This window comes from Amblyraja radiata, chromosome 22, assembly GCF_010909765.2.
Source record: "Amblyraja radiata isolate CabotCenter1 chromosome 22, sAmbRad1.1.pri, whole genome shotgun sequence".
NCBI classification, from domain to species: domain Eukaryota; kingdom Metazoa; phylum Chordata; class Chondrichthyes; order Rajiformes; family Rajidae; genus Amblyraja; species Amblyraja radiata.
Window position 1 is genome coordinate 23,888,184 of NC_045977.1, and position 14,282 is coordinate 23,902,465.

The 14,282-nt window shown below is 49.3% G+C and overlaps 1 protein-coding gene across 2 annotated transcripts in view; it reads left to right on the top strand.

Moving 5' to 3' along the window:
• The first annotated feature begins 4,039 nt into the window (after nt 1–4,039).
• The window catches only part of LOC116985759 (ankyrin repeat and fibronectin type-III domain-containing protein 1-like), a 156,106-nt gene continuing 145,863 nt past the window's right edge, over nt 4,040–14,282 (top strand). For both annotated transcript variants that reach the window (XM_033040725.1, XM_033040726.1), the window contains exons 1-3: nt 4,040–4,275; nt 8,260–8,528; nt 10,430–10,662. In XM_033040725.1, coding sequence (XP_032896616.1) covers nt 4,169–4,275; nt 8,260–8,528; nt 10,430–10,662 — 609 coding nt within the window. In that variant the 5' untranslated portion in view covers nt 4,040–4,168. The remainder of the gene's footprint in view (nt 4,276–8,259; nt 8,529–10,429; nt 10,663–14,282) is intronic.

Consider the following 14,282-nt stretch of genomic DNA (forward strand, 5'->3'; position numbering starts at 1 on the left):
AATGAAAGACTCCAAAGCCAATTTCCTATGCATGCTTTCCAAATATTTGCCTATCGCAAGGAGGATTGATTAAATAGTCAGTCACCCAGCACAGAAACAGGCCCTTTGGTACAACTTGTCCATGCCGACCAGAGTATCGACCTGAGCTAATCCCATTTGCCATTGATTGGCCTATGCCCCTCGAAACCTCTCCGATCCATTAATCTGTCTGAATGATTTTTAAATGTTGTAATTGTCCCCACTTTCACCACCTCCTCTAGCAACTCACGCCACATAGCCATCGCCCTCTGTGTGAAGTGCAGCACAGGGACAGGCTCTACGGCCCACAATGTCTGTGTCAACTACCATGCTAATCACAAACCTTCCTAAGCATTCCCACCATCCCAGAGCACTTTCTACAGCATCTCCACAGTCAAGGGTCTCCCAGGTTTCCCCAGTATTCCCATCATTCTAATACACATTCCCAAGATGTTCCCAAGAATTTGCCCCAGCCTAAACCACATATTAAAATGATCCCTAAACATTCCCTAATCCTAGAGAGATTTCCCAAGCCTCTACCCAGGCATTCCCATCATCCGAAGGTGTTTTGCAAACATTCCCACCTTATGAAGTGTCACGCGTGTTTAATTGTCATATGTACTGTCACTGGAACAATTAAATTCTTATTTGCGGCGGCAGAACCGATGTAAACACAATACTCTCAGATCATATGTAATAAACAAAAAATCAATAAATGAATAACCCCAATACTAGTGCAAAATACCCGATGTCCTTACTGCAACCAGAGACAGTTTTGATTAGTAAGAGTGTCAAAGGTTACAGGGAAAAGGCAGGAGAATGGGCTTGAGAGGGAAAAATATCAGCCATGATTGAATGCCAGAGTAGACTCGGTGATATGAATGACCTAGTTCTACGTCTATGTCTTATGGTCTTATGGTCATAGTTCATAATTGAGGTTAGTGTTGTGTTGTGTTGTGTTCAAGAGCCTGATGGTTGTTGGGAAGAAGCTGTTCTTCAACCTCGTGGTCACGGTTGAAGTCTCAGAAGTAGAATCTGAATTACACCCAACTGCATTAACATCCTTCCCTGAATAAGACCGATCATGCATGCAATGCTCCAAATGTCGTCTCACTGGAGCTCTGTCTGTATATCTGAAACATCACCCTGCTTTTGCATTCCATCCTTCTAGCGGTAACTGATAAGATTTTGTTTGTTTTCTTTTGTAGCAACTTCACACTTGTCTTTTGTGAATCATGTACTTGGACGCACACATCCCCCCCCCACCTCAACACACTGCATCCTCTGTCTAAATCCGTTTTTGTTTTTTTCATACTAAAATGGACAATTTCACATTTTCCCTCATTTTATCCCGTTAACCCACTCTCACGGGTGGGAGATTGCAACATTCACGTGGTCCGCCCTGTTTTGACGAATGCAATCAACCTGGTGTGTACAATCAGATAAGATCAAATAGAACAAGTTGTCCTGCAATTTTAGGCTGTGCACGCCATACGCAAGAAGAAGAAGTAGAACCCACTCTCCAAATCTCTTTTCCTTTGTAGTCACCTACAGAACTTACTTTCCTGCCACTCTTTGTGCCATCATCAGGTTCAGCAACTGTTTCTCAGTTACGTCTATTATAAATCTACTGACTCCCACAACTATCCGGACTACACCCGACTGCCGGCTGCAAAGACTCTATCCCCTACTCCCAATTCTTCCATCTACGCCATATCTGCGCCCAAGATGAGGTGTTCCATACCAGGACATCCGAGGTGACCTAATTCTTTAGGGAATGGGGGTTCCCCTCTTCTATCATAGCTGAAGCCCTCACGCGTGTCTCCTCTGTACCCCGCAGCTCCTCTTACTGCCCCTCCCCCCAGTCACAACAGGGACAGAGTCCCTCCAGTCCTCACCTTCCACTCCATCTGCTGTCACATACAACAAATAATCCTCCGATATTTTCACCACCTCCAACGAGACACATCCCCAAACCCACGGAGGGCCTAATATTCTGATGGATGATCAGTGACTTGCGACATTGGCTCTGTCTCTCTGTACAGACACTCTGCCTGCTCAGTGTTCCAGGCATTTGCTGTTTAAATGTCATCTCTGCATCGCCTTGGCAAACTCAGTAAGAATTTTGCATCATTCAGTGAGAACACCTCGTGTACAGGACCAGGTTGCTTCACCTATCCTCAAGGGACTTCCCATTTATACCAGCAGGGCCTTCTAATCAGCACCATGGTGTCACCAATATTGATGATTTAACCAAGCTCCAGATTTCCCATGATGAAGAAGGAAGCCATTCAGCATATCACAGCTCCGCAAACAATCTCACTCCCCTTTCATGTTTCCGTGTAACCAATTCTCTCCACATCCCCATGAGCTCGCCCTGGATTTCTCTGCTCACCTGGACACTAGGGGCAGTTTACAGCGGCCAATTAAACCACTAACCCACATGTCTTTGAGAAAACCAGAACATCATTCATTGGTCTGGGCATTGGGTACAGGAGTTGGGATGCGGATGCTGGAATCTTGAGCAAAACACAAAGTGCTGGAGGAACTCAGCAGCAGGTCAGGCAGCATCTGTGGAGGGAATGGACAGGTGACATTTTGGGTTGGGACCCTTCTGATTACGTTGTAGATGTACATGATATTGGCGAGGCCGCACTGGTGCATCGTGTACAGTTTTGGTAACGTAGCTGTAGGATATACTTCATTAAGCTTGAAAGAGTGCAGAGAAGTTTTATGCGAATGTTGCCAGCACTCAAGGGTCTAATTTGTAGGAAGAGATTGGGCAGGCTAGGACTTGATTCTTTGGAGTGTCGGGGACAGAGCTGTCTGCTTGTCCCACTGTCTCAGGTAGCGAGTATCAGACCTGCCACTCTCCCGTTTCCTCATCTCCTTGTACTGATCACTGTGAGCCTCTGCCCAGATGTCTGCGTCCTCCTCAAGGGAAGTAGCTACTTCCTGTTCACACTGTACAGCCCCTCAATATGTTAGCTTGGACCAGTGGGACTTTGCCAAAGGCTTTACTGAAGTCTACGTAAACTACGCAGTTAATGTTTAGACCCAAGACTTTCATCACAGTTTCATGTGGTAAAAGGTTTTCCACCGGAAAATTTGATTGTTTCCATTTTTATTTTATTAATCCCAGCACCTACAATTCTTTTCATTTCAATTTTCCTTAATTATTTTGTAATGAGATTTTGATTTTTATCTTTATGGACTACACCAACCACATCGCTTTCAGCAGTACATTGTATCAACCCATTGAAAAATGCAATCAAATTGCTTGGACAGGATATTCCCTGAACAAAATTATTCTAATTTTGATTATTGTCTGCCTCTCCTGTCCTTCAGAATTATTTCCAATTACTGCCCCCTCACTGACACTAGACTCACTGGTTTGTAATTACCTAGCTTACTTTAGCTGGACCACACGAATAAAGGCACTACCCAATGTTGTCCTCCTGTCACCTGGCACCTCATCTACAGCCAGTCAAGATTTAAACTTTTTGTTGTCAGGTTTCTGCCCCTGACCCGCACACCCCGCCCCAGGGGCAGGTCATCCTGCTCAGGTCAGGACCCCCCTCCCCAGGGATAGACACCCCATCCCGGGAATAGACACTGCACCCCTGACTAACACACCCCTCCCCTGACCCACACGCCTTTCCCTGGCCCACAGAACTCTCTCCTCACCTCCCCTGATCCAGACAACCTTCTCCAGGAACAGACCCCCCTCTCCTGATTGCTGCCCCCCCAGTCCCCAGCTCCTCTCCAAGGCGGTTACCGGGGAGGGGGTCAGTTCCGATCCCGGGCTCAGCCTCCCCATTCATGGTCCCGGGGATTCCTCCAGATGGGGAGCGGGGTGGTTACCCGGGGGGGGGGGCAGATGTATGTCCTGTCTAAGTGGTGTGTGCCACTACACGCAGTGTGCGATGCATGTGCGCCTGAATGCCTGAATAGAGCTTTGACTGAGGTTTATTCATCGCGCTGCAGCTGCAGACAACATCAGGTGACCTGCTTTCTGAAGTCGATCGCTTTTCGTGTGTGTGGGATATACTCTGGGTGTCGGATGGGAGTGTGTCGGTGATCCGGCCAGGCGATGCATTGAACTGAGCAAAGGGACGGAGCGGACTGCCCCGCGAGTGGCGCACAGGCCATGTCCACTTTCGGCAAGCTGACCGATTACTTCCACCTCCGCAAGTCCAGAGCAGAGTTACGGGTCAGCGGCACGGACACCAGACGAGGCGACAGCCCGCAGCCCAGGTACCGAGCTGGGGGGGGGGGGATGCAGACAACTGGGCGAGGGCGGCGGTGGTCAGGGCTGGCCGCATGTACCAGCGGTGCAGCAGCACTGGGAGAGAGAGAGACCTTTCATTCCAGCTGTGGCGTGTGGCTGTGACAGTGGGCGAGGTGGAGTGTACACTCGCCCCTCCTTAAAGTGGCCCTGCCCCCTCTCCAGCAACAGGCGCCCCCCTCCCCCCTTACCTCAGTACCCTGGGCAAATCTGCCTTTGATGCACCGGGAGCTCGACAGGCAGGCAGAGGTTTTACTCAACGTTTTAAATCAAATTCTCAATGTCCCTATCCCACATAGCCTGACCACGCTGTAACTAACAGGTCAGCCCGAGGGGTCCCTTGAACTTTGGGAAGGAGGTGTGGCTGCGGGAGGCATCGCTGGAAATCGAATGGCCTCCTGTGCCATAATAAGTACGAGGATTCTGGGCGGTGGGGGTGTCCAGAGGAAGCGAATGGTCTCTGCGAATGAGAGCACATTCTTCTGAAATGCCCAAACCTTTAACAATCTCTTGTTGGTCATTCCTTGTGGGGAATCTTTCCCTTCAGGCACCAGGTGGCGATTAGTGTCATAGATGCTTTCTCTGGGATGGGGTGTCTATCTCTGGGGAGGGGGGTCCTGACCTGAGCAGGATGACTTTCTCCAGCATTTTTGTCTACCTTCGATTTTTCCAGCATCTGCAGTTCCTTTTTAAACAGTGTAATTGAGTCGTTCATTTACAGAGACATACAGCATGGAAACAGGCTATTGGGCCCAACCCGTCCATGATGTCCCATCAATGCTGGTCCCACCTGCCTGCCTATCCATGTACCTGTCCAAATGTTTTTAAATGTTATAGTACCTGCCTCAACTACCTCCTCTGGCAACTCGTTCCATATACCCACCAGCTTTGTTGACTGTGGCGGCTTGACTGTAAGCAGGTATAGTCGTTCTGCTGACTGCATAACACGTAACAAAAAAAGCTTTTCACTGTAACTCAGTACATATGACATTAAAGGAAAGTAAATCTGTTCTGTCAGCTGGGCGCAGTGATTGGGCAAGGGATGAAGACCCCCTCCGCCCCCCCGTCGCCTGGTAAAGGGACTAAGTGCCTTGTCTCTGATCTCAGTGCACATCAGCCCCTCAGCTGCCTCACTGGAGGCTCGGTGTCGGAGTCACACTCGCCCAACCTGAGTGTTCTGGTTGATGTATTGAATGCACCTGGTGACTCCATTACAGGAAGGTATGGGGAGGCTTTGGAAAGGTGCAGAGGAGGTTTACCAGAATGATGCCAAGATTAGGGGGTGCTAGCTACAGCGGGAGATCATTTTTGTCACAGAGGGTGTTGAGTGTCTGGGTCTGCGGTGTAGTTTTAAGAAATCCTCCTTTATTATTGAGCGATCTACCTTCTCCTTGCTTACCGTTGTTTTTAAATGTACATATAAAATTACTTAGGCTTTTCCTAGCAAATGTGAGGGTGAGACATTATCCAGACTGATGCTGGGTCTCAACCTGAAACATTGACCATTCCTCTGCTTCCACAGATGTTGCCTGACCCCTGAGTTCCTCCTGCAGGTTAATTATGGTTCCGCCATTCCGTACAACACCCAGTACATGGACCTCTGCAGTGCATGGATTTAACACAAACTTCACCAAACCAATGGTGAATGCTGCTTAATGTAACATGTAATCTTTAGATTATTTAGTTTAGACTAGTTTAGAGATGCAGCATGGAAAAGGGCCCTTTGGTTCACTGAATTTCTCCAGAGGTTCCTCCAGAAGTTTAATTCCAGCATCTGTAGTCCATCAGGTCTCCACTTTATGTAATGATGCCCATTTTTAAAACTAGACAGTCTTCATAAAGCAAAATACAAAGTGCTGGAGGAACTCTGTGGGTCAGGCAGCATCTATAGACCAGGCATGAAGAAGGGTCCCGACCCGAAACATTGTCTTTCCATTCCTCCACAGATGCTGTCTGACCTGCTGAGTTCCTCCAGCATCTGCAATTCCTTGTGTCTCCTAGACAGAATTCACATCTGTAAATGTTCAAGCTGTGGTGCAGTTTGTCAAGTCTAGCAGCAGGCAGGTGCCAACAGATTGGAATGTTTCTGAAGCAATGAAACGCTGGTTGTGATTGGCTCTCTGACCTCCTTTGATATTAACCGTGCTCAGAGCAGCTGAGCTGCCCTCAACACTCAGTGAAAATTTCCGCACACAATCAAAAGACCCTGAAACTAGGTGCGGATCTTATTAACGTTTGTGGATGAGATATTAAAGGCACAGGAACTCTGCACCATCGCATTTGGTGACCTGGGACACCACTTAAACCTGAGACTGCAGATGCGGGAGTGTTCTGATTACAGTCCCTCTTGCTCAGTTTTTGTACCCATAAGATGATGGCAGCAGGATTGACAGGCCTCGCCTACGCCCGTGTTCCCTGCACGTTGGCGTGTCAGGTGCATGTTACGCTGTGCTCTGTCCATGGATCAGGGTCCTTGCAGCAGTTAGGTCTCTCTGGGCTTCTCTGCTGGCTGTGTGTGGGACATGGTGAGATGATGTGAGTGAACCATGCACCAACCATTGCTGCGTCTCTGGGCAGGGGACCGGGGAAGAATATGGTTTTGGGAACAACTCTGTCCAAGACCACAACAAATTGCAGAAAGTTGTAAATGTAGCCCAGTCCACCGCACAGCCCAGACTTCCCACCATTGACTCCATCCACACTTCACACTGCCTTGGGAAAGCAGCCAATATAAACCAAAGACCAGTCATACCCAGGTCAGTCCTCCTTCTCCCCGCTCCTGTCCAGCAGAATACACAGAAGCTTGAAAGAGTACACCACCAGACTCGGGAACAGCTTCTTCTCCTCTCTTAACGGGCTTCTGAACAGTCCATCGATTCACCTCGACCACATTGCGGACATTGGATTCTGTCTCTGGAACTGATGCGCTACTATGCTGAGAGCTATATTCTGCACTCTGTATCTTCCCCTTTGCTCTACCTATTGTACTTGAGTTAAACTTGATTGTATTTATGTACAGTATATCTGATTAGATAGCATGCAAAACAAAACTTTCCACTGTACCTGGGTACACGTGGCAACAATAATGGCAGGCTCCAGTGCAACTGTCCACAGGAGCTGGTCAGGCTCTGTAGGTGGTGGGTGGGTTGCTATGGGTAGCGCGGGCGGGGTCTGTGGGTGGGGTCTGTGGGTAGTGGGCACAATCTTGTGGGATGGGTGGGGTCTGTGGGTGATGGGTGGGCTGTGGGTGGTGGTTGTGGTCTGTGGGGGATGGGGTCTGTGGGTGATGGGGTCTGTCGGTGATGGGGTCTGTGGGTGATGGGGTCTGTGGGGGATGGGTGGGTTTGTGAATGATGGGGTCTGTGGGTGGTGGGGTCTGTGGGGGATGAGGTCTGTGGTTGGTGGGTGGGTCTGCTGGGGGTTGGATAGGGTCTGACAGGCTGATAGGGTCTGTGGGGGATGGGTGGGTTTGTGAATGATGGGGTCTGTGGGTGGTGGGGTCTGTGGGTGATGGGGTCTGTGGGTGATGGGGTCTGTGGGTGATGGGGTCTGTCGGTGATAGGGTCTGTGGGTGATGGAGTCTGTGGTTGGTGGGGTCTGTGGAGGATGGGTGTGTTTGTGAATGGGCTGTGGGTGATGGGGTCTGTGGGTGATGGGGTCTGTGGGTGGTGGGGTCTGTGGGTGGTGGGGTCTGTGGGTGATGGGGTCTGTGGGTGATGGGGTCTGTGGAGGATGGGTGTGTTTGTGAATGGGCTGTGGGTGATGGGGTCTGTGGGTGGTGGGGTCTGTGGGTGGTGGGGTCTGTGGGTGATGGGGTCTGTGGGTGGTGGGGTCTGTGGAGGATGGGTGGGTTTGTGAATGGGTTGTGGGTGGTGGGCTGTGGGTGGTGAGTGTGGTTTCCTGGATCTGCTGGGTGATTGGCTGAGTGTCCCCCTCTTCCCCCTTTCCCTCAGGTCGCTGGAGCGGAGACCCCAGCGCGCTGGGCTGGTACAGTCAGGGGCACTGCCCAGCATCCCGCAGTCGCCAACCGCCCCCACCCGGACCCAGGGGCAGCCCCTCGCCGACCAATGCGGGAACCCTCTCCCCGCGAGGGTGAAGCCCCTGCCCACTGGAGACCCGGAGAGCCCCCACCCTGACAAGGGCGGGCACCCCCTCCTCGCTGGAGCCCATGAGAGGCCCCATCCTGCCAGAACCCAGGACCGCGCTCCCGACCTGCACCTCGGTGAGTTGATCGGCCGTCGAGACGTGGTCACTCACTCAGTCACCACATGCCCAACCATCCATTGTCCGAGTATTCCCCCATTGAGGCTCCGCCCCATCGACAGGTCACATTTCGGAGTCTAAAGACCACTCCTGTCCGTGTCAACCGTCCCATGCTGTTCACCCGGTTGGTTCCACATCACCGTCAACTGCCTCTGTATCACCACTCGGCACTGGTCTGCTGCTTTCCTTCATTAACGTCACCCCAACTCCTTTCCCCTTTGGCTGGTTCTTTTCAATTGCTGATGGAAGCTTAACATACTTAGCATGGAACTGTATGCAGTAGGCCAACTGTGGTCCCACCAATGACCTGGGCTGCTGTAGTTTATCGATCCAACTCTTATACTCTTTACCCTGAGCGATGAAGCCACGTACAGCAATCATATACACTACAGAAAGCATACTGTCGGGAAGCATTATAGCTCTGCCCAAGATTGTACAAAATTGCAGAGTTGTGGATATAGCCCAGTCTATCACACAAACCAGACTCCCCACCCTCTCCATCCACACTCCTGCTGCCCCAGGAGAGCAGCCGACATAATCAAGGACCACTCGCACTGCGGTCATTCCCTCTTCTCTCTCTCGCGGGGCAGAAGATACAAAAGCTTGAAGGCACCTATCAAAACATTCAGGAACAGCTTTATCCCCGATGTTATCAGACTACTGAATAGTCCTCACATAGCTGGGGTGTAGTCCCAATCTCCCAGCCTACTTCATTGCTGCCCTTGAACTTTTTTTTATCTGCACTTTCTCTGTAGACGTAACACTATATTCTGCACACTGGTTCTTTTCTCTTTGCACTACGTGTTGTACTTGTGTTTGGTTTGATAGTACTTGATAATAAGCCAATATCAATACCTGCATCGAGGGTCCCAGCACTGATCATTGTGCTTCACCAGTGGTCACAGCTTCCAAACACAAAAGCTACCCTCTATCTCCAGCCCCCGGTTTCTATCACCAAACCAACTTTGGACTCTAATCGCCAACTTGCCTTGGATCGCATTGGCTCTCGCCTTTTGTACCAATCTCTCCTGTGGGACCATGGCAAAGACTTTACTAAAGTCCATGTCAACTTCGTCAACCTAGCTGCCCTCGTCAATATATTTTCTTAAAGTAATTTACATTCGTCGGACAGGATCTCCAACCAACAGATCCCTGCTGACCATCGCTGACCAATCCTTGCTTCTCCGTCTGTACATTAATCCTAAAGTTCAGAAATGTTTCCAATAATTCCCACTAGACCCACTGGCATGCACTATCTGGCTTATCCCTGCTCCTTTTCCCTCCTCCATTTGCTCATTTCCCATCTCCTATCCCTGATTCCCCATTTATCTCTCCTCTTTCCCCTCCATTTCCCAGTCCCCTTCCACTCACATCCCTCCCTCCAGCTTTACATTTCACTCCTCTTCCCTCCTGATCTGACACCCTTTTGTCTCGTTTTCAACTCTTGCCTTTTGTCACCTACTCTGCCAACCACCCCTGATGAAGGCCAAGATGCTAAAAACCTCCTTACTGCCCTATTCACTATTGAGCCAACATTCAAGGGTCTATGTACCTGCACACCTTGATCCCCATTCCCGGGCCCTGCCACTCTCTGTGGAGGTCCTGCCCTGGCTTGACTTCCCAAAATACAACACCTCACACTTATGTGAATTAAACTCCATTTGCCGTTCCTCGGCCCATTTGCTCAGCTGATTAAGATCTAGCTGTAATTTCTGATAACCGTTTTCACTATCCACAATACCACCTATTAAAGGGTCACCTGCAAGCATAGCTCTTCAGAAACAGGCGCTTACTTGCCGGACCGTTCCTGGCCTGTCGCGAGCCCGTGGGCTGATGGCTGTGTTTGTTGGTCATCCCCAGATGAACCCTGGCAGAGTAGGGAGGATGGCGGTGACAGCATCCCGCAGGAGGGAGCGGACCCCTGCGGTCGTGGGACTGGCATCGGCGAGCCGCCCTCCTCCTTCTCCAGACCACGATTCATGCACCTGAGGAAGAGCGTCTCTGTGGATGACCACCTGAGCTGGCTGGAGAGCACGCAGGACCTTTCTGAGAGCAGGATGGAGAAGGTGAAGGTCAACCTGAGAAGAAAGTTTGTGAGTAAAATGCTTCTTCTGATTGACGCTGTGAACTGTTGGGTTAACGTGTTTTGTACTGTCCAGTTGTCGGCGAGGAGATTAACGTGGCGTTGAGGAGGAGATGAAGATGCTTGTGATCGGCAGTGGGCTGGGTTGAGGGGAGGGAGGGCCGTGTGTCTGTGAACAGGAGGAGCCCCAGGTTACGGAGTCCAGGGTCGATGGGCGGTTTGGCAGTGGGATCACCCCCTGCGCCAGCCCATGAGGGGCCTGTTGGCATTTGCTCTGGTGTAACGGTGAGTGTCCAAGCCTGCTGGAGTCGCTCTGGAGAATTTAATAATACGCTCGGCTCAGGATTGCTGAATGAGTGGCTATGGTGTTTGGGGACTGATTGCATTTTGTGCTTCGTGCTTTGAATATATCAAATTTTATTCATTCACTGAGTTGCTGCAGGGATTTTCTCTATGAGGTTTGAGTGCTGTATATGTGCGGGCGTTGTGACAGAGTTGAGTTGCTGCTGGCGCGTCCCGTGAATCACTGTTCCTCTCGGATGTGCAGGGATCACTCCGCGGACATTCCCAAGGCAAGGAGAGCTGCTTGCCCTGCTGGACTATGTTAGCAGCCCCCTTTACTGCAGGGTCAGGAGTGTCTAGTGTTTAATTGTTACATGTAGCGACAACGGAAACATTAAATTCTTACTGCACAACAGGCCTGCAAAACACAATACTGTACATGCAGGTAATATATAATAAACAATATATTAAACAATAGCTTAGTAACCCCTGTACTAGTGCAAAGCTCCCTGTCTTTAGTGCACCCAATGGACTGCCAATCTTTGTACTTCTGACTTTGGGATTTTCTGCCCTTGTATTTGGGGTGATTAATTAATTGAACATTGAGTCGTGTCTTCGATGTGCGTGTAAACTGCTTCCCAATGAAGCCGTCGTTATTGACCAAACGATGAGTGCTGGGGCCACACTGCAGCAGGGTCGGTGATTTCGCAGTGCGTGACGTTTCACTCCCAGCTGCACCGCCCATCATTTGGGGTGCAGAGGGACATCATCTTCACCAACTCCTCACCTTTAACCTTCGTTGACAACTAAAGTTTTATGCAGCTGTTACCCGGTGCGTGTGTGAGGGGGTAGATCACGCGGTGATGACCCGGTTTATGTGTGAGGGGGAGATTGTACACAGATCACCCAGACCATGTGTGAGGGGAGATCATATGGTGGTTACATGGGTGCATTTGTGAAGGAGATCATACAGTTATTAGCCGGTCCGTGTGTGTTGGAGATCATATGGTGATTACCCAGTCCGTGTGTGAGGGAGCAATCATATACACATCACCTGGTCCATATGTGAGTGGAGATCATATGGTGGTTACATGGGTGCGTATGTGTGGGAGATCGTACAGTGGTTACCCAGTCCCTGTGCATTAGAGATCATATGGTTATTACCCGGTCCATGTGCGTTGGAGAACATACATTCTAATGAGAATGATATGTCCTCGGAGATGACGTCATCTGTGAACAAAAAAAATTAAAGATGACATTAAACTTGAGGAAAGACCATTATAATTGTGCAGAGCTGGCCAGCAGATCAGAAGATTGGACATCATGTAAAGGGGCTGTCCCACTTTCACGACTTAATTCAAAACCTCTGCCGAGTTTAAAGGACCTAAAAAAAAAATCAAGATTGCGGTAATCTACGAACTCCTACGACCTTCCACGACTACGTTCACAAACTCCTACGAGTATGTCTATGAGTTCCCACGACTGTTTCGATGCCCTCCATACGAGTAAAAAGTTGCAATTTCTTTCATCCCGACCATTCTTTTACTCGTGGACATTTTTTAATTGGGCTGGAAAAAACGTCCCGACTTACCTGATGCCACGAGTACCTACAGCTAGCATAACGAGCCGCTACAATATATCTACAAACTCCTACGACCTCCTACGGACTCATTACGAACATTCTGCGAGTTTGAATCAAGGGGAAAACTCGGGAGAATTCGTGAATTACCTCGTGAACGTGGGGCAGGCCCATAAAGCAGCGGTGAATGACTGAAGGATAAGCAAGGAACGATTAGATACAAGACAATGTTATCTAGAATGTAAAAACAGAAAAGAGGAGGTTTTGAAGGCTAGGGGCCAAATGCAGGCAAATGGGATCAGCTTCAATGGGGTACCTTGGTCGTAATGATAAATTGGGCTGAGGGGCCCATTTCCGTGCTGTATGACTATTAGAGTAAATAGTTAACAATGTGCGCACCGGACCCAGAGAGAGTGAGTGTGGGCATTAATAATGGAAAACAAGGAGATTTTGCGATGGTGAGCAAACTGCAGTGGACCAAGGCTGGCTGGGAGGCTGGAGTTAATGTGCACCATCACCAGTCACTCGAAGCGCAAGGGAGGAGTGAGGCAACATGTCAGTGGCCACTGTAAACAGGAAGGAACTGGGGAACGTGCTGGTGACCAAAGATCCTATAGTGAACAAGATAGTCCACTCCTGCTAAATCCTACGGGCTGACGTGTAGTACGCAACGGAGCGGAACGTGGGCCATTTCAGTAACCCGACCCGACTTTGTATATCCCTCTCGCAGTTGCGGGGGAACAGTTTGTGTTAATAAATTATAATTCTGTTAATTTTCTTTTTTTTAATTTTAAATGGCTCATGTGCTGTGTTTTATTCAGCGACCATACAACTGATTAGATTGTGTAGGAAAAACCACACATATTCACATATATGAATGTGATATAGATGTATATAATCATATAACACACACATATATATTTCTCCAGATTTGTATACATAATGATAAACTTTATTTCGGACTCAAGACCCAGACAAGGGACAACATTACATAAAAACACATTGCAAACCTCCCCGCAACTTTACCCTGGCGTCCCAGCCGTGCTGATCCGGGCCAGACTTCCCACACGCTGTGGAAGGGACATAGGCATCTTTTTGCTTTTTTATTGTGAGGCAGAGAGGCAGAGAGAAAATGAGGAGAAGATTTTTACCAAAGATCTTTGATTTTTATGAGGATGTCTCCATAACCGGCTTCCGTCTCCGCACTAGTATCTTTGCTCCGCTATGGGATCTTTGGTGCGGAGACGGAAGCCGGTTACGGAAATGCGGCCGAAAATTACACATGAATCTGCCCATGACCGTCCTACGTCTTTTTCGTCGAGTGGACTATCTTGCTCGCTATCGGATCTTTGCTGGTGACCAGTGCAGTGGTGCTGATCACACTGCTGAGTGGAGCGAAGCAGAGGTCCTGGGTCCCAGCCGACCATCCCAGACGCAGGGAGTGAGCGAGAGAGTTGGTGCATTGTTTCTAACATTTGAAAAACATTTACAATCAGGGATGGTTCCAGTATAAGACTACATCGGTGCTACCTCCTGCACCCATGTAGAACTCACTGACTTCATCAACTTCACGACCAATTTCCATTCTGCATTCAAATTCACTTGGACCATCTCCGACATCTCCCTGCCATTTCTATATCTCACCATCTCCATCACAGGAGACAGACTATTGACTGACATTACTATAAACCCACTGATTCCCACAGCTATCTTGACTACATTTCTTCCCACCCTGCTTCCTGTAAAGTCTCTATCCCCTACTCCCAATT